The sequence below is a fragment of the Pelobates fuscus genome, chromosome 4 (assembly GCF_036172605.1).
Source record: "Pelobates fuscus isolate aPelFus1 chromosome 4, aPelFus1.pri, whole genome shotgun sequence".
Classification (NCBI taxonomy): Eukaryota; Metazoa; Chordata; class Amphibia; order Anura; family Pelobatidae; genus Pelobates; species Pelobates fuscus.
The window spans coordinates 271,862,272-271,889,210 of NC_086320.1; the positions used below are offsets into that span (position 1 = coordinate 271,862,272).

Sequence of the window (26,939 nt, forward strand, 5' to 3'; positions counted from 1 at the left end):
GGGAACTGCTAAAGGCGAGAGATGGAGTGCTGGATGGTTGAGAGGGGGCAAGGAAGACAGCAGTGGTTGACGTGGCTGAAGATTCTGGACCAGGAGGAGGATGGCGGCTTTGAGTTTGTGTGCTGCTTGTACTCATGTGTTGATCCCATAGGCGTTTGTGATGTGCGATCATGTGCCTACGCGAAACAGTTGTACCTAGGTGGGTGTTGGACTTCCCACGACTCAGTTTCTTTTGGCACAGGTTGCAAATGGCATCGCTGTTGTCAGAGGCAGACACACAAAAAAATGCCACACTGCTGAGCTCTGCAATGTTGGCATTCTGGTGGTGGACACAGCATGCATTGATTGGCGTGCTGGCGGGCTGACCCCGGGTGCCGATGCATGCTGTCTGACTGTGCCACTAGCTCCTTCCGACGACCTCCCCCTGCTTCCAACTCGTCTCCTCCTCCTCTCTGTCTCCCCATCTGAACTTTCGCCCTGTTCTTCTTTTTGCCGAGCGGGAACCCACGTGACCTCCATGGATGCATCGTTATCATCAACCGCTTCACTTGTATCTGACAACTCAGCAAAGGAAGCAGCAGCGGGTACAACATCATCATCATCACACCGTACGTCCATGTGTGTAATGCTGCCTGACTGAGACATATCCCTGTTATCTACATCCTCTGGCAATAATGGTTGCGCATCACTCATTTCTTCAAATGGATGTGTAAATAACTCCTCTGACAGATAAAGTGAAGCGGCTGTGGTGCTAGTGTTGGTGGTGGCGGCAGGCGGGTGAGTGGTATCTTGAGAGGTGCCCGAAGCTAAGCTGGAGGAGGATGGTGCGTCAAGGTTCCGAGCGGAAGATGTAGAAGATTGGGTGTCCTGTGTTAGCCAGTCAACTATGTCCTCAGAACTTTTCAAGTTCAGGGTACGTGGCCTCTGAACACTGGGCATTATTCTAGGGCAAAAGGGAATCACAGCACCATGACCACGATGGCCCCTGTGGGGTGGCCTGCCTCTGCCTGTCATTTTTTTTTGGATTAGTGGTACTATGCGTGCAAGCTACTGTGAGACCAGATATGAGTGGCAATGTGCACTGGCAGGGGTTGGCAGAGTACATGCTGTAGGCCTGACACCCGCTTGCAGACAACTAACTGCTATTCAATCTATAACATTGAAAAAAGTTTTTTGGTTTTTAAATGCAATCTATTGCGACACCAGATAAGAGTGGCAATGTGCACTGGCTGAGGTTGACAGAGTACACACTGTAGGCCTGACACACCCGCTTGAAGACAACTAACTGCTATTCAATCTATAACAGTAAAAAAAGTTTTTGGTTTTAAATGCACGCTATTGTGACACCAGATATGAGTGGCAATGTGCACTGGCAGAGGTTGGCAGAGTACATCCTGTAGGCCTGACACACCCGCTTGAAGACAACTAACTACTATTCAATCTATAACAGTGAAAAAAGTTTTTTGGTTTTAAATGCACGCTATTGTGACACCAGATATGAGTGGAAATGTGCACTGGCAGACAGAGGCGGCTCTAGACTTTATGAGGCCTTAGGCGAAACGCAAACATGAGGCCCCACTAACAAAAAAGTGTCACATATACACATTGATGCACTGTCTACCTGTGTATGTGCCTGAGAGTGTGTCTGACAGAGAGTATCCTTGTGTGTGTGAATGTATGTCTCTGTGAGCATGTTTGCGTTTTTGTCTGAGACCCTATGTGTATGGGGTAGCTGCTTGAAGTGTGTTGTGTGTATGGGGGGGGTGATGGTGAGAGGCGGGTGATGTGAGAGGCGGGTGATGGTGAAAGGGGGGTGATGGTGTGGGGGTGATGGTGAGAGGGAGCGGGGGGTGATGGTGAGAGGGAGCGGGGGGTGTGATGGTGAGAGGGAGCGGGGGGTGTGATGGTGAGAGGGAGCGGGGGTGTGATGGTGAGAGGGAGCGGGGGGTGTGATGGTGAGAGGGAGCGGGGGGTGTGATGGTGAGAGGGAGCGGGGGGTGTGATGGTGAGAGGGAGCGGGGGGTGTGATGGTGAGAGGGAGCGGGGGGTGTGATGGTGAGAGGGAGCGGGGAGTGATGGTGAGAGGGAGCGGAGGGTTGATGGTGAGAGGGAGCGGAGGGTTGATGGTGAGAGGGAGCGGGGGGTGATGGTGAGAGGGAGCGGGGGGTGATGGTGAGAGGGAGCGGGGGGTGATGGTGAGAGGGAGCGGGGGGTGATGGTGAGAGGGAGCGGGGGGTGATGGTGAGAGGGAGCGGGGGGTGATGGTGAGAGGGAGCGGGGGGTGATGGTAATGTGACAGGGAGCGGGGGGTGATGGTAATGTGAGAGTGAGGGGGGTAATGTAAGAGTGAGGGGGGTAATGTGAGAGTGAGGGGGGTAATGTGAGAGTGAGGGGGGTAATGTGAGAGTGAGGGGGGTAATGTGAGAGTGAGGGGGGTAATGTGAGAGTGAGAGGGGGTAATGTGAGAGTGAGAGGGGGTAATGTGAGAGTGAGAGGGGGTAATGTGAGAGTGAGGGGGTAATGTGAGAGTGAGGGGGTAATGTGAGAGTGGGGGGGCATAATGTGAGAGTGGGGGGGCATAATGTGAGAGTGGGGGGGAATGTGAGAGTGGGGGGGTAATGTGAGAGTGGGGGGGTAATGTGAGAGTGGGGGGGGTAATGTGAGAGTAGGGGGGGTAATGTGAGAGTAGGGGGCTAATGTGAGAGTAGGGGGCTAATGTGAGAGTAGGGGGCTAATGTGAGAGTAGGGGGCTAATGTGAGAGTAGGGGGGCTAATGTGAGAGTGAGAGGGGGGTGATGTGAGAAGGAGGGGGTGATGGTGAGTGGGGTGAGGCTGAGGGTGGTGACGGAGGGTTATGCTGAGGGTGGTGACAGAGGGTTATGCTGAGGGTGGTGACGGAGGGTTATGCTGAGGGTGGTGACGGAGGGTTATGCTGAGGGTGGTGGGGGGTGAGGCTGAGGGTGGTGAGGGGGTTGATGCTGATGGTGGTGGGGGGAGTGATGCTGAGGGTGGTGGGGGGAGTGATGCTGAGGGTGGTGGGGGGAGTGATGCTGAGGGTGGTGGGGGTGAGGCTGAGGGTGGTGGGGGTTGAAGCTGAGGGTGGTGGGGGTGAGGCTGAGGGTGGTGGGGGTGAAGCTGAGGGTGGTGGGGGTGAAGCTGAGGGTGGTGGGGGTGATGGTGGTGGGGGGTGATGGTGGGGGTGGGGAGGGGTGATGGTGGTAGGGGGTGAGGCTGAGGGTGGTGGGGGGGGTGAGGCTGAGGGGGGTAATGTGAGAGTGGGGGGGGTAATGTGAGAGTGGGGGGGTAATGTGAGAGTAAGGTGGCAAATGTGAGAGTGAGGGGGTAATGTGAGAGTGAGGGGGTAATGTGAGAGTGAGGGGGTAATGTGAGAGTGAGAGGGGGTAATGTGAGAGTGAGAGGGGGGTGATGGTGAGTGGGGTGATGGTGAGTGAGGTGAGGCTGAGGGTGGTGACGGAGGGTTATGCTGAGGGTGGTGGGGGGTGAGGCTGAGGGTGGTGAGGGGGGTGATGCTGAGGGTGGTGGGGGGAGTGATGCTGAGGGTGGTGGGGGGTGGTGGTGATGATGAGGGTGGTGGGGGGGTGGTGGGGCTGAGGGTGGTGGGGGTGAGGCTGAGGGTGGTGGGGGTGAAGCTGAGGGTGGTGGGGGTGAAGCTGAGGGTGGTGGGGGTGAAGCTGACGGTGGTGGGGGGTGATGGTGGTGGGGGGTGAGGCTGAGAGTGGTGGGGGTGATGGTGAGGGTGGGGAGGGGTGATGGTGGTGGGGGGTGAGGCTGAGGGTGGTGGGGGGTGATGGTGAGAGTGGTGGGGGGTGATGGTGAGGAGGGGTGATGGGGGGGGTGAGGCTGAGGGTGGTGGGGGGTGATGGTGGTGGGGGTGAGGCTGAGGGTGGTGGGGGTGATGGTGAGGGTGGGGAGGGGGAGGGGTGATGGTGGTGGGGGTGAGGCTGAGGGTGGTGGGGGGTGATGGTGAGTGTGGGGAGGGGTGATGGTGGTGGGGGGTGATGGTGAGAGTGGTGGGGGTGATGGTGAGGGTGGGGAGGGGTGATGGTGGGGGGGTGAGGCTGAGGGTGGTGGGGGTTATGGTGGTGGGGGTGAGGCTGAGGGTGGTGGGAGGTGAAGCTGAGGGTGGTGGGGGTGAAGCTGAGGGTGGTGGGGGGTGAAGTTGAGGGTGGTGGGGGGTGAAGCTGAGGGTGGTGGGGGGTGATGGTGGTGGGGGTGATGGTGAGGGTGGGGTGATGGTGGTAGGGGGTGAGGCTGAGGGTGGTGGGGGGTGATGGTGGTGGGGGTGAGGCTGAGGGTCGTGGGGGGTGATGGTGGGGAGGGGTGATGGTGGGTGATGGTGGTTGAGGCTGAGGGTGGTGGGGGTGAGGGTGGTGGGGGGTTATGGTGGTGGGGGGTGAGGGTGAGGGTGGTGGGGATGGGGAGGGAGAGCCTACCTTTCCCTGGTGGTCCAGTGGGTTCCCTGGTGGTCCGGTGGCCACTGCTTCCGGTCTGCAGCTCCGCATAGCTGCAGACCATGTAATCTCGCAAGATTTCAGAGCGTTGCCGTGGTAACCCGCGGCAACGCTCTGATTGGCCAAATCTCGCGAGTCACATGGTCTGCAGCTCTGCACACTGCGGAGCTGCAGACCAGTGTCTGCGATGGTGGCCGGGCAGCAAGGAGGGGCCTCGCACCCGGCGGCATACCGGGCAAGCCGCCGGCCCCCTCCTGGTGTCAGGTCCTCGGTCAGTGACCGAGGACCTGACACACTGCCAACAGGCGGTTTAGGCGGCCGCGAGGCCCCAGCCAGCGCGAGGCCTTAGGCGGCCGCCTAAACCGCCTAATTAGAGAGCCGCCTCTGCTGGCAGATGTTGGCAGAGTAGACGCTGTAGGCCTGACACCTGCTTGAAGACAACTAACTGCTATTCAATCTATAACAGTGGGAAAAGTTATTTGGTTTTAAATGCACGCTATTGTGACACCAGATATGAGTGGCAATGTGCACTGGCAGAGGTTGGCAGAGTACATGTTGTAGGCCTGACACCCGCTTGAAGACAACTAACTGCTATTCTATCTATAACAGTGAATAAAGTTTTGGGGTTTTAAATGCACGCTATTGTGACACCAGATATGAGTGGCAATGTGCAGTGGCAGAGGTTGGCAGAGTACACACTGTAGGCCTGACCCACCCGCTTGAAGACAACTAACTGCTATTCAATCTATAACAGTGAAAAAAAGTTTTGGGGTTTTAAATGCACGCTATTGTGACACCAGATATGAGTGGCAATGTGCACTGGCAGAGGTTGGCAGAGTACACCCTGTAGGCCTGACACACCCGCTTGAAGACAACTAACTACTATTCAATCTATAACAGTGAAAAAAGTTTTTGGGTTTTAAATGCACGCTATTGTGACACCAGATATGAGTGGCAATTTGCACTGGCAGAGGTTGGAAGAGTACGCGCTGTAGGCCTGACACACAGACGCTTGCAGACAACTAACTGCTATTCAATCTATTACAGTGAAATTTGTTTTGGTTTTTAAATGCAAGCTAATGTGACACCAGATATGAGTGGTGGCACTGGGCAAGTGGGCACAGTATCCACTGTGAGCCTGACACAGAAGCTGGCAGGCAGGCAACTGCAATTAGATTACACAGGGAAAAAAAACAGACTGATGTTCTAGCCCTAAAAAGGGCTTTTTGAGGTGCTGTCCTTACAGCAGAGATCAGATGAGTCCTTCAGGACTGTAGTGGACACTGAATACACTAGCCTAGCTATACATTTCCCTATCAAATGAGCAGCAGCTACACTTTCCCTCCTCTATCTAAGAATGCAGCTTCAGAATGAATCTAAAATGGATGCTGTACAGGAGGTGGGAGGGTCTGGAAGGGAGGGTCTGCTGCTGATTGGCTGGGATGTGTCTGCTGATTGTGAGGCACAGGGTCAAAGTTTACTCAATGATGACGAATAGGGGACGGATCGAACCGGGCATGTGTTCGCTTGCCGTGGCAAACGCGAACACGCTATGTTCGCCAGGAACTATTCTCCGGCGAACAGTTCGGTACATCACTAATGTAGAAGATGAATTTAGCCGTAGTCAGAGGGATTCAGTGAGAGTAGTGGTGAAATGTGTGTGGCATGACTGAGTTTGGGTAAGTAAGAGTAAAGTATTTTAACTGGGCACTAGTTCTAAGTGGGATAAAGTGGTATAGCGGATGGATGAGTAGTTTGGTTAGTATTAGAGGTTAGTAGAGAAAGTATATAGTGATCATGATTTTTAGCGATATCCAATATTTTTAAGGTGGTCCCAGTGCCACCACTCATATCTGGTGTCACAATAGCTTGCACTTAAAAAAAGTGCAATATTTTGGTCTGCAATATAATAGCAGTCAATTTCCTTCACACGTGTGCGTTTCAGGGTCTGCCAGGGCACAGTGTCACACCAGTGCAACTCATATCTGGTGTAACAGTAGTGTACATTAAAAAAAAAACTAGAAATTTGACTGTGAAATAATAGCAGTCAGTTTCCTTCACACGTGTGCGTTTCAGGGCCTGCCAGAGCACAGTGTCACACCAGTGCAACTCATATCTGGTGTAACAGTAGTGTACATTTAAAAAAAAAATACAGGGGGCTTGTTGTCACCTTTCGGGGACCCTTGGTGTTGTAGGTGGCTGGGTGGAGGAAGAGACCTTCAATGACATCAGTGAGGACAAGGAACAGGACATGGCTAGCTTGGTATCCAACCTTGTGCAAATGGGGAGTTCGCGGTTGTGCAAATGGACTGTTTGCGGTTGGTTGCGGTGCGTTAAACGGGGAGTTTGGTCTGTCACTGTGAAGCGGGCGTAACCCTTACACTACCTGATCGATACAACATCATACCTGATGTTTTAAAGCATGTTATTCCAAACAATTTAGGAATGTTAGGTGATTTATGCCCTTTATGGATTAAAACCAGACTCTGCATCAACTATGTAATTTTCCATGGGAGTTTTGCCATGGATCCCCCTCCGGCATGCCACAGTCCAGGTGCTAGTCCCCTTGAAACAACTTTTCCATCACTATTGTGGCCAGAAAGAGTCCCTGTGGGTTTTAAAATTCGCCTGCCTATTGAAGTCTATGGCGGTTCGCCCGGTTTGCCCGTTCGTGAACATTTGTGGAAGTTGTGGAATTTTATGGAAAATTTCATGTTCGCGACATCACTAAATACTGAATGTCAATCCTAAAATCTTTGCAGGACTTCATCCAGGAAGTCCCTCTACTGGCTCTTCTAGAGACAAATATGTAAATATTGTCTTTTCTTAGAAACTGAATATTTTAGACTGTTCAGACTGCAAGGACAGGCTCTTTGACAAAGAACATGCTCATGGTTCTAGTGCCCCAGATTGTCCCTTTAAAAATATCTCAGTTTCATGTCTTTAGTTGTATCACATTGGATAGGCATCGGTATAAATGAAGACAAAATGGATGGACTTGTTAATCATTTAGTTCTACAATTATCTACACATCAAGGTAAAAATTATGGGGCTAAATATTTCAGAAAACCAGAGATCTCTCTGAAGTTAAGGGCTTATTATGTAACCCCAATACAATGTAATATATACATATATATATATATATATATATATATATATATATATATATATATATATATATATATATATCAGTAACATTAATTACAACCTTTTAATGTCCTGAGGTACTCATTGCAGTTATCCTAAAGTTATCCTACTAAAATATTTATGGTTAATGAGATCAATCTCTATTCTAAAGAAGGGAAACAACGATTGGGATTTTATAGGTTTGGATATTGAAAGTGTCAGGCAATGCTGAAGGTATGGCTATTAAAAATGTCTGCATCTTATATTATGCATTTGTTTAGACATGACCTTTTGTTATTTATGAATATAATTGTAAAGAATATTTAACTATCTTTTCTTGCTACAATAAAATAGAATGTGAAAGAAAACACATTTTTTAACATTGCATTTTATACATTATAACTTTTGTATATATTTACAGATAACAATATAAAAATAAGCAGTAGTCTTACTGCAGGAATTGACTTTTTATTAATTCCTACACTGGCCGTTTTTTTTTGTTTTTTTTTTATGCAATCAGTTTTCCAGTAGCATATAACATCTTGGCATATTCTGGTTTGCAAATATATTGTGACATTTTCAAATGATGGGAGTATTTACAAACGGGAAAATTTGAACTGTAGAATGGCAATATATTTTCATCTAAGCCAGTTACAAACCCCCCCCCCCCAAAAAAAAAAATCTTTAGTACAGTCATTATTAGCACTTGGGTTGAGAATCACATTTGGGTTACCATGTTATTGGCAGTTGGATATTGATCGGATGTGAATATTTTTATGCTCTCTGATTTTAACATGGTGGTTAATAAGCCTCAAGACCAGCGTTTCACAATTAGTGTTCTGCAGAACCCTAGGGTGCCACAAGAAGAAAATTGGGGTCCTGCGGCGATTTGCCCATCGGGTGGCCCAAGCATTTAGGGCTACCCAATGGTTATCGCTAAACAGGGGTCCGGTCAGGCGCCGAGGGCGTCTAAGACTGCAACCTGACCCCATTTGTATGGGATGTTGGGAGGAAGTGACAGCACTTCCTCCCAGACAGAGCGCACCGGCTGGAGGGAGAGGGAGTGCTGCGGTGAGTGAGCAGCTCCTGACCTGGCACACCATCCTCAGCCAGCACAGCACTGGAGGAAGAAATAAGGTAATCTAAACATATGTGTATGTATGTATCTTCCAATGTGTGTGAATCTGTGTGTGTATGTGCTAGTTTGTGTATCTGTGTATCAAGGTGTGTATGTGTCACTGTTTGTATATATATGTGTGTGTCAGTGTGTGTTTGTGCCAGTGTGTGTGTGTATGTGCCCGTGTGTGTGTATCCGTCAGTGTGTGTGTGTATGTGCCAGTGTGTGTATCTGTGTGTCAAGTTGTGTTTAACTGTCAGTATGTGTATTTTATGTCACTGTGTGTATCTGTGTGTCTCTGTGTGTCAGATACATACAACAGATATACACACACACACACACAGTGTGTCAAGGTATGTGAATCTGTGTGTCAAGGTGTGTGTATCTATGTGCCACTATGTGCCAGTGTTTGTGTATCTGTATGTCAGACACACACACACGCATACGCACACTGGCACATACAAACACACATACACAAACCTTGACACACACCAGCACATACAAACACAGATACACACACTTTAACATACAGATACACACACCTTGACACACAGATACATACATACACACACACACAGTGTGTATCTGTGTGTGTGTATGTATCTGTGTATCATGGTGTGTGTATCTGTGTGCCACTTTGTGCCAGTGTGTGTCAGATACATACACACAGATACACACACACTGACACATAGTGGCACACAGATACGCACACCTTGACACACACATGCACACACCTTGACACCCAGTGTGTATATGTGTGTATATGTGTGTATCTGTGTTTGTATGTGCCGGTTTGTCTCTGTGTGTCAAGGTGTGTATCTGTGTGTCAGTGTGTATGTATCTGACACACAGATACACACACCTTGACACACTGTGTGTCAGATACATACACACACAGATACAAACTGACACACAGATATACACACAGGCACAAACACAGATACACACACCTTGAAACACAGACACACCACCACATACATTTTTTTGGGGGGTGGGCAAGATGTTGATACACTATGTCAAAGGGTTTGACGGGGACATTTAATTGGGATCCCCTGCTCTAGACTTACAAGTTATGTTTTGCTCAATGTATAGAGAGTTGTTTACAAGTTTGGACTTTATACCTTCTTTACCATCTCCTACCCCTTACCGCTGTTTGTCGCAGTAAAGTCCCAATTAAACACCCCCCTTACTGCTGATCTGCCTAGTAACAGCAGGGAAGTCCAAACTCCTCACCCCCTCTTACTAGCATCTCTATACATTAAGACCAGCTGTAACTATCTGATAAGATAAACAATAAAGACACACCCTGTTAAAGAACACAATATAACCTGTGATATGCAATACAATTCTTTGGAGAAGTCACTGTGACCAACTTGTGTCTGTCTCAGTTCATGGTGTCCCAGTGTCCCAGTGCTGCAAGCAGATTGCAGGACAAACCACAGATTGCTAAATTAAATAGAAGTCCATGGCAAAGAAATTACCAATTATTTAAAGAGGTCTTTATTTTATTCTTACAGATATTCAGTGTAAAATTATCTTAGTAAATTGTTAAGAAGTAAAAGATGTTCATTCAGCATTTTCTAGAAATGTGAAAAATGTCAACTTAGTGTTAATGTATTACCTCCAAAGAAGTATCGGCTTCCAGTTTGGAATTGAAGAGGACTGTTGGAACGTACAGAAGAAGCTTCATCCCCATCAATAGTTAGTACAGCAAAATTTTCCTTGGCTGTAAATCGTACTTCGTGCCACTGTCCATCATTAAGACTGGAACCTATAATATATATTAGAATAACATTAAAAATGCATAAGTAGATTTAACCTTCTTACTTTTTTGCATTTCTTTGTATGTAGACTTTTTTTTAAGAGACTCTATATTGAAACATTATTGCGTAGAAAAGCATATGTTCATAGAAGCAATACAGAAACAGAAAAGGGGAATTTGATGTTCACAAATGCAATAAAATGCTATGATTAGCAGGTTACAATGTAAGAATCGTATGTAGTAAGTACATTTTCAGCAATATTCAACATTTTCTGATAAAATTAAATAAGGGAGGAATTGTTTTCAAACTTTTATCATCAGTCACTGTGGTGGATCTCTTTATATCTGTACACATGCTAGCTTTACCTCCCAAAATATAGGGAGTATCAAAACAAATGATATTTATTTGGATTTGTATTGGTGTTAGAAGACGTGTAGTTACGCAGCTTTATTGCACAATGTCTCTGTTTTTTTCCAGCTACATATTTTTAAACTTGTCACATGGATACTATAGATTAAATGTTAGAACATCAAAGCTACAGCATGGCTAAAGTTGTGTTAACATTTCCAAAAACTGTTAAATTTTTTTAATGATTTATTAATGGGTTTTTCATTGAGCTGCTATGAGCTCAAAACTATAATACGACACAAAATATAATAGCACTTTTTAATAAATTATAAAAGAACATAAACAAAAGTTTTAGCTTTCTGAATCTGAAGAAAGAAAGAAAGAAAGAAAGAAAGAAAACATTTGTAATATGTTCCATTTAGCTGCTAGGATTATAAATGATGGTTCTGGAATGAGAAATAAAACCCCACATTTTCTTCCAGTATCATTTAATGTGCTATAAATGGCATCTGTAGTTCCATATCATGTGTTAAGAATGTCAAACTATGTACAGTTTTTTTCAAAGATTTCCATCCCACTTCCCTTGCTGTTATCTCTTCTTTTTATGTTAGTCACTGTTATATTTAACACTTGTGTGACACTTTTCTTTTCAGTATTAATGCTCTCTAAGCAATACATTTGTGCATTTGGTTTGAAGCAATTTACAATTCATCCAAATAAACCAGGGATTAGCCAATTCGAATGCTTATAGCACGCGAGCGAATATTCATAACTAACCAAATGTTCAGAATTGCGAATACTGACTAAATGTGTACGGAATTTGAATGTTAAATCACTTCATTAAAAAGAGTGCGGAACTAAACTTATCACATGCAAATAAAAAAATAAAAAAGTTTAAATAGGGTTTTCAAATTTTTTGGCATGGACAATAATCTCACGAGCTGAACCACCACATTGGGGTTAAATATGTCACTGTGACATTATGAATGTTTTAATACATATTGTATCAAAATGAAAGCATTTTTGTTGAATGTCATAAGAATGAAAGTTTCCATTTCACAGTAGCTGTAAAGATATATTTGAACTAGGCAATTAATGTAATCTCTGATAAATCATGCTTCATTTATGGTTTATGATCCACATATCTGACTGAAAGAACCAATAAACGACACTTTTCGTTCTGTCAGTTCAGATAAAACAGATCTACAAAAGGTTATAAAAGATTTGTCATTGAGAAATGTTATGTTGGCTGCTTTTTCTGCAGCCCATGGTTCTCAATGTAATGCAAGCTAGAATATCTGTGTCTTATGACAAGTGCTTTTTGAAATGTTTGACCCCTTAATGCACTCTGCCCCTGAAAGCTTGTACAGTTGAAGAGCTAATCTCTAGATGTACAACAGCTCATGTGAGAATTATTTTAAAGTCAAGGCTAAATTATCAAATCTAAATATTTTGTGCATCCCATTAACCCCTTAAGGACCAAACTTCTGGAATAAAGGGGAATCATGACATGTCACACATGTCATGTGTCCTTAAGGGGTTAAACACCATAAAATATATTTTTATATAACTCTCTAAATAATAAATTTTCTATTTTTGGAAAAAAAAATGGTTTGGCAAAGCTGAATTTTCTCACCATGCACAAGTCTAACCATTTCTAAATACCATATTTACTATATTAATATGACTTAGACAATACTACATTTCTAGCAGAATATCTGAGTTTGAGAATTTTGGTCATATGTCCAGTCATCATTCTTGACCACCCAAACAATGTCTACTCTTCTGATCTCTTGTTGAATCCAGGAAAAAGTGTCCACCAAATAATTACATAGCTTATCATAAGAACAAGTCTTATATTTGTGAGGACTGCAGTAGCCCAAGAATATGTTTTCCAAAGTGTGTAAATAGGTTGCTGAGTTACAGCAACTTCCATTACCTTTCTGTATAAATTAAATTATTGGCATTATAACATACATTCATGCTCATCTCTAGAATGGCCTGACCATTCACTTGCCCCTGATCTCTGACCAGGCCATGGCACTATCAACCTTCTCTGAAATGGCTGTGAGCTTCGTAGTGGTAGATAAAATACCTGGGACTTCTCCTCAGTCTACCTACCATATGGATTAAAGTAAAAGACTAACAAAAAACAGGCAACTTTTATCAGAGTTACATTAGCTATCATAAGGAAGTGAAAATGAATTATTAACCATTTATGAATAACTAAGTTGTTGAGTTGTACTGCGGAGTCTAGATGTAGACATATTGCTTGTTTACTTTTCAGACATGACTTGTGTAGTTTTAATCCATCACATCCCCAAAAAATATGATTTTAGAAGCTAACAAGTTTTTCAGTCAAAGGCTAAAATATTTATAAACTTGTGAACATGGATTACAATTACAAGACTCAAGACTGCATGCAATGGAACAACATGGCAACAGGAAGACAAGCCTTTATTCAGTAATATTTTAACATCTGACTGGTTTTTTTTTTAAGTTCAGAAAACATCTAGATTTATTTAACAATCTGTTTTGGTTATTTTGCTTTGACAGTGATATAGTCTGCATTTTACATAAAGCAATAAAAAATATATCTGCATCTTCTATTGTACAAATGTTTGGAATAACTTTTACATATCTCATCTTTATTCACATCCAACTCGCAGCAACAATATTTAATATTTATTTGAAGGCAAGAGTAGAATGCATTACATATGTCTTTTACAGTAAAAGTATATGCATACAATCCATCTTATATCCAATATATAATATCAAACACTTGATAAATTACATAACTTATGAGATTCCTTTTCCTTCTGATCTTAAACTTGTACGCTTTCAGATGAAATGAATACATTAATGCTCACCGTGATCATAACAGGTAATTAACTACAATTAAAAATTGATATAATAAATCTTAGCTTGATATCACATATTTAATGCCTATTTTCTAATTATGTTACCCATAGAGATAAACATATTTGAAGCTCTTCACTACTACATCATTTTCATTTAATGAAAAATTATTTTAAACATGGGCTTAATAGCTAGCTGGACAAAACAGCAAGAAATACTTTAATAATAATAAAAAAGCTAGAATTAAGTACATTTATATAATTTACATTTTTATTAATCCATCCTTTAGAGAAATTTTGAAGGTAAACATTTTTGTTTAAGACAGCATCCCTTATCTTACAAGATTTTAGACAGGTTCTGAAATATTAGCATAGAATCACAACTGAAGTGGCTATAGTGGTGGAGGAGAATGTAATGTTTAGTTTGCTATTCCAAGTCTTTGCTGTGAAATGACTACCAAATTCCAAATATTTAGGTGAAAACTGAAAGAATATATCTACATTATTTGAATAATTTTGTTTCTATTTACTTGTCTTGACCTAAAATGCTTAAACACTTCCAGTATCATAACCACTGCAGTGTTCTGTAGTGGTTGTGATGCTAGCAATGCCCCAGGCACACCCATTCAAAGGAATAAACAATGTTTTAATGATCTGACTTTTCACCTAAGATCCACTAGGCACCACTCCAGGCCTTCACTACTGATGATGGGGATCTAGAAGCTCCTAAGTAGAAGTCTACATTAACTTTCATGAGCCAGGCACTGCAATGTGCCTGTTGAGCACAATGAGCTAAGACCTTTACTACATTGATGTTCTCCATTGTATGGCAGTGAAGACAAGATGCAACACCTAGCAGACTCTAGGTAAGAAGTCAAACCCATTCAAAAGCAGTTTCACTCCATCCAATGGGGTGGCACAAGGCACTCCTGGCACCATAAACACTACATTGAGCTGTAATGGTTCTGGTGCATAGAGTGTACTGTGACGAGAGCAATCTCGCCACATTGCATTGGAGAAGCCTGGTTGCCCGCCTGCTGCCTTTGGACTATGGACCGGCAGTTAAACGGTTAATTTTACTGTCCGGAAAGGTTTATTCATGCCTTTCTGCACAGCCGATTCTGTCTACCGCACGAACCGCCTTCTGTTAGCCTCCCCAGAGCCGTGGGGAGCCGGCAGGCGCTGTTAGTTGGCCACCCAGAAGCTAGCATGTGCCTTCAATCTACCTCCCTGAAGCCGCGGTTAACCGCGGCTTAACGAGCGTGTGCAGTCAATTGACCACCCAGTAGCTGCGGTTAACCGCAGCTTAATTGACTGTTACTGGGTGGCCGCGATTACACTTAGCGGCCGCTAGGTGGCGGTGTTATGGAGCTCCCCGGACGGCCAGCGGTGCTCAGCCCGGAATCAGTGCACTAAAACCGGACACTTTTACATGCAGGCACTGCTGAGCCTCCAGCCCCCTGGTTCCTATTCGTGCGATTTAGCCGAACACCGGTTAATTCGGTAGATTGTATATGTGAATGTGTTAACCCAGATAGCTATGCCATGGAGCCAATTCATGTAATTAAAGACTCTGGCTCCATGGCAATTGAACTGTGCGAATAGGATCTCAGCGCTATTCGGGAGTTTTGTGCGCTCAGATCCCAGCAATCTGGGGATATGTGACATGTCTGTGTTTTATGTATAAAATTTTATATTATATGTTTTAATGTATTTTACTGTATTTGGGTCCCCACATGTATAATGGAGTTTGCCTCTGTCCTGGGAGATAATTCAATTACTTCTCAATTATCTCCAGGATAGAGGGAGGGAAATTAGGATGCATTGTGGGGATGCTGTACTTCTGTGTGTCTGAAATGTGATACATGTCTGTTTGTGTTACAGTCTTCCATCTGGTCCCCTAGGGGAGTGTCCACCAGATGGGAGACCTGCATAAATACTGGGCGGGTAGCCCTGAATAAACAGACCACTGCTTGACCCTCAACACGGAGCCTTGTCTCGTTCTTGGGGGGATTCAGTGTATGCTGATAGAGACTGATTGCCAGGAGTGCAAGCCACTTGGGAGCTTTTCCTGTTCGTCTGCTAGCAGCTATTCGTTAGGTTTCGGTTCGGGAGTTTGGAGTGCTACCTTATTCCCTTGTATGCAGTTCGGGAGTTTAGTGCATTCACTTGTATTCAATTCGGGAGTTTGGTGTTCTACAGTAGCTGCCTTTATAACTGAAAGGGGAATATCGCCTAAACGGATTTTAACCCCTTGTCTGCTGAAACGGTCCGTTACATGTACCTTTACAATAACTCACTGTTAAGTGAATGAGTTCCCATGAATAAATGGTTCCATATACTAAATGCTGGCATTATGTGTAGCCCTGAAGGAGAAATTCTAGCTTTATATGATTGTATTTGGCACATACATTGCGGTATAATTTGAACATGAAATTAAACCCTTAGGAAATTCTTTCATTTTCACTCTTGACAGGTTTGACCTGAAATTATACGGTGTAATAGCCATTGTATCATGTTTCGTGTGTGCTTGCACCATTGCTTTTAATCTCAACCTTATTACTAACGCTTTTAAAGAATTCAAGTAATACAGATTTTTGCTCATGGAAATGTACATAAGTATGTATTAGATCCCTAAATCATTTGCCATGCTTTAAAAAGGACTGTTATGTGTTCCATTTATATGTGCTGTCAACTAAACAACATACAGCATAGATTGAAGAAAAGGCCATCAGCTATTAGATGGACTGGACTAAATGTAAATGCAAATATAACCTTGTAGTAGATAAATAGCTCTGGTTGTCCAACATCAATAACAGGCTGGGAAAAGTACGCTTACAGCAAGCAACTTATCACAGCATTCAGGGAGCAAAAGTGCAAATATTAACCTTGCCTGTGAGAGAAGATTATGCATGTATTTTATATGCTTCCATTGTTTTCAGTGTAAATATAGCCATTGCGACTACGTCATTTATTGTCAATGTGTATAGAAAGGAAATTGCGATATTTATTTCCTTCAAAAAAGGTTATTTTAAACGTTATTATATCTGTATTTTATGTTTGAAGATAAAAACAATGATGGTGTTTATTCACTTATATAGAACTATGCTGACGTGTGAAAAACATAGAATCAGCTAATTTTTTTAAATGGACTATTTTTGGGATACAATTTTCAGTTTAAAAACTGAAATATTTTCAGTTTAGTTGTCACGTCACCATCAGTCACTTTATAATGAAGAATCTCTAATATTTAAAATATATATTTGTTTTCTTTTTCACGAGGATTACTATAAAGTTTCAAGTATAGCAGTGGCTGGGATATTTGATTTGTCCCCCAGATCGTAATTTTGTATTTTAGAAAGTGCATATATATATATATATATATATATATATATATATATATATAAAGAGATAAACTTGGCACTCACCCTTCCAAATTTTTTTTTTCAATATTCTTGCCTGGGTGCAAACCTCAGCGTAGGTATAAATATTCAAATTTGTAATAAGGTGCACTCACAGGACTTCATCAATAACTTGCTTTTATTCTTAGAAGTGAATTACATGTGAAGAAATATCATAGATCGACGTTTCGACCCATATAGGGTATTTTTCAAGATCTTGAAAAAGACCCTATATGGGTCGAAACGTCGATCTATGATATTTCTTCACATGTAATTCACTTCTAAGAATAAAAGCAAGTTATTGATGAAGTCCTGTGAGTGCACCTAATTACAAATTTGAATATATATATATATATATATTAATTTAATGTTCAAAAAAATAATTTTCAATTATAATAATTTTTAACTTTTGTATTATTTTATTGGTTTATTGGAATAATTACATTCTGAGATGAAGGAACTTATTTCTTCATTACTTAATCACATCTTTTAAAAGCTCTCAATGAGACAGTTGGACATATTCTCAATAAAAAATATTTGAAAAGACATGTGCATGCATGTTTGTATGCAATTTATTTTCAAAATAACTCAACATAAAAACACAGAAAAGGCCATTAAACAGGCATGTTATATAGTTTGCAAGATTATGTTTCATATCCAATATGCACTATATGCAGAAATACTGAAATACTGACATTTATTAATAGGTGATACAGTGGCATGTTAGTGCCTATGCTAATGAGTAAAACCTAAATTTAGTCTAATAGGTTGTGTGTTAAAATATAATGTTAAAATCAAGTTGACAATTGGGCATGCTTGATAAAATCATAAAGGAACACTATAGAGTCAGGAACACAAACATGTATTCCAGACCCTTTAATTGTTAAAAACACCATGTAGTCCCTCTGACCTCCCTCCCCTTATCCCCCTAAATATTGTAAAATCTTAACATTATTCCAGTCTGCTGCTGCTGGGTCTGCCCCTGATCTGCCTGCTTGGCTGACAGAATGAGAAATGTTCACCTGAGCCAATCACAATGCTTTTCCATAGGAAAGCATTGGATTGGCTGAGACTGTCAAGGACTCAGATCAAGGGCAGAGCCAACACAAGCCCAAAACAGCCCTGGCCAATCAGCATTTCCTCATAGAGATGTATTAGATAAATGCATCTGTATGAGGAAAGTTTAGCGACCTTATGCAGAGGGTGGAGATACTGGATACACCTCTAGCAGCCATCTGAGGAGTGGCCAGTGGAGGTATTTCTAGGCTGAAAAGACAGTGTTTACTGCAAAATGCCTGAAGGGAATGATTATACTTACCAGAACAAATGCAATAAGCTATAGTTTGTTTGGTAACTATATTGTCCATTTAACCCCTTAAGGACACATGACATGTCTGACATGTCATGATTCCCTTTTATCCCAGATGTTTGGTCCTTAAGGGGTAAACCCCTTAAGGACCAAACTTCTGGAATAAAAGGGAATCATGACATGTCAGACATGTCATGTGTCCTTAAGGAGTTAAATGCAAAATTTACAGTTTACTTATAAGCAATTTACTTCTAATGATGACTAGCAGATAATCTTTCATGCTTTTAAAAACAGCTTGCCATAACATGTATACTCCAGGTGACACATGGTCTAATTTTCTTATATTGTGTTCTGACTTACGGTACTTCCTCGCTTGCTCCATGTGTTCTCCTTATCTGTCCTAAACTGACCCACTGTCATTGAAGCCAAAATCTAGAATACTGCTGAACAAATATATTTATTATCTTTCACCTGTAAGCTATAGCAGGTTTCTGTAATTTCTTAGCTCTTATCATGTTTTGCTCCCTCCAAAATCTTATCTTAAATCCCTTTTGTTTGTTGTCCTTGATATGATCATCAAATTGTGCCCCAAAAATATTTTGTGAATTATCTTAACGTAAGCCAAGTGACACATGGTGAATAAAGTATAATCCAAAAGTACCTTGCACATATTTCAGTTGAAACTTGTAAATATGTCTCTCAGTAAATTCTACATATACATTAATTCAATATAATACAATAGTGTATGCTAAATAAAAAGTGCGGTAATTTCTATCATTATAAAAAATAAAAAAAATGAAAACTGCTATTTTGCATTTTTTTCTATTGTTCTGTAATTTTAGGCACTGGATATTTAACCTTCAGTGTTTGGCAGAGATTTAATGTTAAGTGCCCTACAGGTGCCAGCTGTGTCACAAATCACATTTAGAATTTTACTGCAGTGAACAATACGTGTTTTACAGCTGCATGAGAATTTATGAAAGTCAAGGCACAGGATTTTAGACAAGATCTATTGTAAGGAATACTAGTATCCGTGTAAGGTTGGGAATATTTTGCAGATCTGTATCAGACAATACCATTTTTTATACTGAATGTTCAAAACACACATACCTTCAACTCTATAATAATAACAACCATCATTTAAATTTATTTGAATGCATCTAAGGTTGAATTATTATATCTGTGCAAACTGAATTCAAAACTACTACATTTCTCTAGAAAAATATTAAGAAATGGTGACAGTGCTAGAGATTAGATTTATTGAAGGTCATATTGGAAAAAACAGATGCCAATATCAGGAATCATTTCATTTAACCTTGTATATTTCCAATGTGTAAAGCATTTTGTCATTATATAAATTTTATATATTTAACCTCTGTACATTTAGAATTCTTCTGCAAAGATGACCATGTGAAGGCTTGGGTTCAAGCAATACATTTATAGATTTATGTATAATATTAAATGTTTGGCTATGTATTTATGAGAAAGGTGGAATTTTTTTGAACTTTATCTTTCTTCAAATTAAAAGTAACGTTAGCTAATATAGGTGCTCATGTCTTCAAAGTTGCCATCTTCAGATTTATGCTCGTCATTCCCAGTATTATATTGGAATTTACTGTGCTCTTGGTTTTATATGTAAAACGTGCTTAACATGATTACCATGGATTAGAAGCTAGTGACATAGATCAGTGGGCTTTTGTTCTAGTTGCTGGACCTGACCAAACCTGAGGGTTTAAAGTTCAAACTGGATATTCAACTCAATTCTTATCACATAGCCCAAAAGCATCTATTACATCTATACAAAAGAGAAAAAATGAGGGTTAGGTGACTGGAAGTGGAAGCATTTTCTTTACTACCTATGCTTCTAAATTTCAGGCAGTTAAATAGATGATGTTTCTATTGGCTATTTTTACATCGAGAGAAAGTATACTATGTGAAGGAGATCCCACAAAAAGTGGACTTTACCGAGCAATAGTTTTCAAATTCTGGAGACATTTTTCTCCAGACAACTTGCCCACAAGATGATGGAGCCATCTGTCACTTTTGCCTCCGGTGGCACTATGGAGGACCTATTTGACCTATCTGGCCAAGGGCAGTCTCTGCCTGACTTCCCAGTCAGGACAGCCATGTGTGACATGTATATTCCATCTACAAGAACAGATATCCAAGAGTTATTGTGGGACATCCACAAGTTAATTTCTGCATACAGTAAGGCTATGAAAGAAGAACATCATACCTTAAAGGCATACTGTAGGCACAGTACCTGCTTTATCTCATTGAATGGGTATAGGATACCCTCAATTAGTGTTAAACTGCTCAAAAAGGGGTTAACACTGAATGGAGTGACAATGCCAGGGAATTAAAGGCACTATAACCAAATCAATGGGATGAAATAGAGTCATTTTAGGAAGTCATTTAAAAGCTACTGAAAATGCCATGGCTGAATGCCACCATACTGTGAATATGGTGGAATTAACTCTCAACCATCTACACACGTCTCATGGGAACTTGGCATTAGGAGTAGACATCTTAGATGATTAAGGTATGAGGACAAACATTAAATTGAGAGGCATTGAGTTGATACTTTTCTGACAGGAACTTCCTTACTCTCTAAGATGTCTCTTTACCTCTTTATTATCACCCAAACAAGCAAAACAAATATAAAAACAAGCAAAAACTTTAGTATTAGATAATGCCTTCCAAATTAACCATTCACCATGGGCTTTGGGATCAGTAGCTAGATGTGACTATTACAAGGTTTTGCCCATAAACTTTGGATTTTGAATGCACTAAGGGAAAGCCACCTCTCATCTTTGTGTTATATAGTGTGAAATTGTTATGCAGGACTGAAGTAGGAACTGTCTTGTAGTAAGTTATCCTACTGTGAGGCTGGTAGTTATAGTGAGTTAGTGCATGCTAGTGTTGCAATAGCTTCCTCTGCCACTAATGCAACTCCACCCATATCTTCAGCAGATACAAGGCAAAGGTTTGAGGGTAATGTATTGTGCCAATGAATTAAACCTTTCGACTTTTGCTGTCTGAATTTCATTCCCAGTTTCCCATTCACAAAATTTACTTGAGCCCAAACTGCAACATGTACAAAATGCTGCCGTCCCAATTATTTTAAAAATGTTTTTCATGTAGTGGTTTCGCTAAAACACATTTTTTCACTGTGCACAAGTCTAGCAGGAATACATTACAATAGTGTCTGTCTATGATCCCTATTACAAATTCAGTGTCTGGGGTCTGCTACGTTCCCTGATAATGGAAAGAGATGCTGGTAATGTTCTCAAAACCCTGGGTCTCACTACCTAGATAAAGATCCTGTTGGAATAACTGGAGCACAATTATGGGAGGTCCATAATATTGTTCCTTTGTCCCTCTCATCAGACAGAACCTGGACTAATTCCTAACTGACCTTTCCATGCCATGTCTTTATTGTGAAGATGGACTTGTCATTGTTAACTGTTTGGATATTCTCACTTGTTAATACCATTAATACCCTGGCAATATTTTGGCACATATTGGTCATGGATCCTCCTGCCCCGTGATGTCCAAGTGTAGTGTCATTAGTTTGACAGTTTATCTTTATTTAACCTTATCACTCATTTGCCATTTGCTTAAGTCACGCTCTGCCTTTTTTTTGTCTTTTTAGTGGCCAATTAATCTTTTTACCATGTCTATTTGACAAGATCTTGTATAACTAATTTAAAGAGTAGTTCCCTCATTACTAATGCTGGAACCTATTGATATTTCAGAATTACATGTGCAATTTGTTTTGTTCCAAGTGTACATTCACATGAATTTCATACCATTCAGACAATCGGATGCTTACGAATGTCCGAAGTGCCGAAGTTCCAAAGCACTGAAGTCCCGAAGTGACGAAGTGACAAAGTGATTTGGATTTCGGAAAAGTGGCAAAACAAGAGAGGGAGGGAAAATTATGTGAATGATGACAGGAATCTTGATCAATAAGCTGCTAATTCCTTTTGTGCAATGTAATGCTTGCTCGACCAATCCGGTTTAGCTATTTCCTGTCCAATGAAATGAGAAATAGACGTGCAATTAGTTTTGTTCCGAATATACATTCATATGAATTTCATGCCATTCGGACATCCAGATGGCGAAGTTCCAAAGTGCTGAAGTTCCGAAGTGACGACGTTCGGCAGTCACAAAGTGCCGAAATGAACCGAATGCCATCGTAACGAATTGCCGAAGCAGACAAATGTTTTTTACTTACCCGAATTTGAAAACCGAACCAAATTTCTTGTCCTATGCACATTCCTAGTATTTTATAATACTATTATAAAAATGTACACTGTCTGTTTGCCAAGCTGTAGGGGTTTTATTTCCCTTATTGAATTATTGTTGTAATAGTTTCACAATAAAACAAAAAAATAAATAATGTAAGAACAAAATTAGAAATATTATAAGTCCCTCATCTGCATATCATCTGCATATCCCCACATATGCATCTTAGTACAGTTATAAAATAATCTGGTTTGTGAATATAAACATCACTAAATTCAATATTCTTGAAAAAAAGCTAACGGACATTCCAAGCATCATAACCACACAACCCGCAGTAGTGATTAAGGTGCCAGGTCCCTTTAGGCAGAGCAGTCACCTACCTACACGCACATGTCTTCTAGGAGGTGCATGTTTTCAGAACGAATTATGTGCCTTTTCTGGAACTTAGGTGGGCAAATAAGTATCAGGAGCCTTGGCAAGTGTCTCCTGTAGTCCAGGCAACCAACTATGCATGATAGCAGAGCTGCAGGAACAGTTTTTGATTGTGTAGACTCATAGCTATTGAAGTTCTTCCAGTGTCTTTGTGGGAGGCATGTGGAAGAAGGCTAAGACAATGATAATATTAGTTAAATCCTCCTCCTCCTACTACTACTAATAAAATAATAATTATAACAATAAGTAATGCGTATAATTATTACATAGGGGATTAACTAATTCATTTATATCATGACACAAGCAGTTAATATTTTTTTTTTGGGTAATAGTTTTGTTTTGCTGGGGATTCAGTAACAAGCTGCTTAACATATGTCTTGCCCCTTGTTATACTGAAAGCTAGGCTTGTGTGCATGCTATGTACAATAATGTATGAGTCCATGTCAAAGGGCACCTAACTGCTGCCAAGTAGACTTATGTTTTGCCTGGCACAGCCAGGAGTAGATCAGACCTCAATAACAAATATGTGGAGCTGAATTCTCATCTCTGCAATATTCTATCTGTGCAGATCATTCTTAATTTATAGCATCAGCAACCCATATTATTATTATCATTATTATTATTCATGAACAGCTCCTGTTTATTACGTTTGCCAGTCATGGCAGTTGTGTTTTCCTAATAATTCTTTTTAGCACACAAAGTCTTCCTCTTTTTTTTTTTGCATGCTAATTAAAAGCCTGTTGCTCCCTTGACTGCAATATTCTGAAATAACTTTTTTTTTCTTAACAGAACATACAGGGCATGGCCTCGGAATTACTTGCTAATGCTTTGTATAATTTACAGCAATTGCTAATTAATAACCAGTTATTGTTAGAATAACAGCTTCCAATCCTATAGCAGTGGAAGGCATGGAGACGAGAGGCACTCTGAAGACTCTGGCTGACGATAGACACATATTTTAATAAAACTAAAACAAGCAATGATTAGGTATGAACATGGCTTTTCTTTCTCTAAGAAACAAGTGTTGCCTCTTTCTGCAGTTGTAATGGATTAGGTTCTCAAATCTCCCTTATTACACTGTGCAGTTCTGATAAAGCTCATGGCACAGTGCAATGCTTTTCAATTTATTAGCAACCATTTATTACAAGGCATATGGCTCATTCTAAAGGCCCCAATCACAACCCAGTTATTCCTATTACATAAATTGAAAGGAGATGTTTCTTCCACTGACTACAGGGCATTTGTAGTCAGGTTTTGAAATGAGCTTTCCTGCATTGTTTGATATTTGCCAACAAATGACTATATTTCGCACTTTTCAGGAGTTGTATATTAACATAGGTAAGGAAAGGCACTTTCACAAGCAAAAACTATGTCATTTTTTTTCTTGTGTAGTAGGTCTACTGATTACTGTATGTGCATTTGTGCACATCGGGATGAACATGTGCATTTGTGTTTAGAATTTACAAATATGCATATTTATCAGATAACTATTTTTATGCTGCTGTGCAATGTAAATTGTATATGGGGTTATGTATAAAAAGTGTTTCCACTACACAAATTGTGCAACTTTCTCACCAGAATTAAATCCACAAAAATAACATATATTAAAATAGGTGTGCAATGTTTTATGATCTTTAATCAAACATTTCTGTACTTCTAACCTATATTGGTGTTCTCTGCACTTCAAAGGACCATTAGAGTCACCCAGACCACTTAATCTCAATGAAGAGGCATGGGCACAGTGGCCTGTAGTTTCGACCCATCAATGATAATGGTGTGGGTGCATTGATCTTGTAGTGTTAACCCCTCAATAGTAAAATGTATGCTTGTTCATGTGGCGTTCAACATCCATGACGCCATTGAATATTTTTAAAAACTGCTTATAGGAAAGCATTGAATCAATTGGATGTGCACCCAGCACTCATCTCACCAGTACTCCTCTATGAGGAGCATTTCAAGGGGCGACCAGCCAAAAAGTGATGCCACCAGGTGCATCGTAAGAGTTGAGGGTATCTTGGCGCATGAAAAAAGAAGAGTAAAATGTTTTTTGTTTTTTTTTATGAATTTGTATTGCAGTTTTTGGGGAAAAGCCAAATTGAATGTATATAATGTGGGACTAGGCACTCTAGACATAACGACTGTTGTACATGATTAAAAAAAATCATAAAGTGTTGCTTTATCAACATATATTTACTAGAGCAAGCTGATGAACAAAAAAAATATTTTATAAAATAAATTGTCTTTTGCATTAAGCAGCTCCCATATTAGAGAAAACACTGAAAAAAACTGCAAGACTTTGTTTAGACAATATACTGTTTCCTAGAATAATTCACTTGCTTAGCTGTTTCCATTATAATAAAAACCCTTCAGTTTTATTGAACCCTGAGAGTCATTATAACATTGGGAATGTGAAGCCCCGCAATTAGAAATGTCAAAATCTGCTTTTATGATGCATTTTGAAATACATTTGTAGAAACTACATTTTACAACACGAAGCTATAACTTGTGCTGCAATAAAACAAATTCTGTTACCTATAAAAATATGAGAAATTATTATGCCCAGAAAAAAAAACTGAATTATTACTTAAGAAAAATATTATCTTTGAAAAGGAATGTTTCTTGCATGTTTAGTTGGCATTACATCTCATGTTGACAATATTAACCATTTCATCATTTTATATTTAGTTTAAAAAAAAAAAAAAAAACGCATTTCCCCATTTTGTGCATATTGTTTTTATTATTATTATTATTATTATTATTATTACTGGTATTTATATAGCGCCAGCATATTCCATAGCGCTTCACAATATTATCAAAGGGGGAGATTTAACAATAAATGAGACAATTACAAAAACTTACAGGAACAATAGGTTAAACAGGGCCCTGCTCAAACAAGCTTACAGTCTATAACAGGACAGGAGGTAGCAATCAAACAAGGTGGAGTGAAGCAGAGCTGGAGATGAGAATAGGGACAGGTATGTGAGGTAGAGGTTACTCTTGAATGCCATAAGCTTTCCTAAAGAGATGGGTTTTGAGGCACTTTTTAAATGATTGAGGACAAGGGGAGAGCTTGATGGTCGTAGGCAGGCTATTCCAAAGGAAAGGAGACACCCGCAAGAAGTCCTGCAAGCGTGAGTTGGCCGTACGGTTGCGAGAAGCGGACAGGAGAAGGTCATGAGCAGAGCAAAGAGACCGAGAAGGGGCATACCTGTAGATCAGTGAAAAGATATAGGAGGGGCTAGAATTGGTCAGTGCTTTATAGGTGTGGATTAGTACTTTGAATTGACTCCTACAGGAAGCCAATGTAAGGACTGACAGAGGGGATTGGTGTGAGAGGAGCGACAGGAGAGGAAAATCAGTCTAGCTGCAGCATTCATTACAGACTGTGGCAGGGCAATATGACTTGTGGGAAGATCTATTAGGAGAGAGTTGCAATAATCTATGCGAGAGCTTACTAGAGCATGGACAAGCTCCTTAGTAGCATCTTGCCTAAGAAAGGGGCAGATGCGGGATATGTTTAAAAGGTAGAATCAACAGGATTTGGTAACAGACTGGATGTGAGGCTCAAATGTGAGGCCAGAATCAAGCATAATGCCAAGACAGCGTGCTTGCAAGGATGGACTGATGTGAGTACCACTAACTTGAAGGGAGAGTAAAGAAGGAGAATCAGTATTAGGAGGAAGAAAAACAAGGAGTTTAGTTTTAAAGAGATTGAGCTTCAAAAAGCGGGAGGACATCCAGTCAGAGATGGAAGAAAGGCGAGCAGTGACACGTTGCAAGACAGCAGGGGAGAGGTCTGGGGAGGAGAGGCATATATGAGTGTCATCAGCGTACAGGTGGTATTGGAATCCAAATGAGGTAA

At 41.0% G+C, this 26,939-nt stretch overlaps 1 protein-coding gene across 2 annotated transcripts in view; it reads right to left on the reverse strand.

Moving 5' to 3' along the window:
* The window catches only part of CNTNAP2 (contactin associated protein 2), a 1,581,556-nt gene that overhangs the window by 747,557 nt on the left and 807,060 nt on the right, over positions 1-26,939 (reverse strand). For both annotated transcript variants that reach the window (XM_063452116.1, XM_063452115.1), the window contains exon 9: positions 10,337-10,486. In XM_063452116.1, coding sequence (XP_063308186.1) covers positions 10,337-10,486 — 150 coding nt within the window. The remainder of the gene's footprint in view (positions 1-10,336; positions 10,487-26,939) is intronic.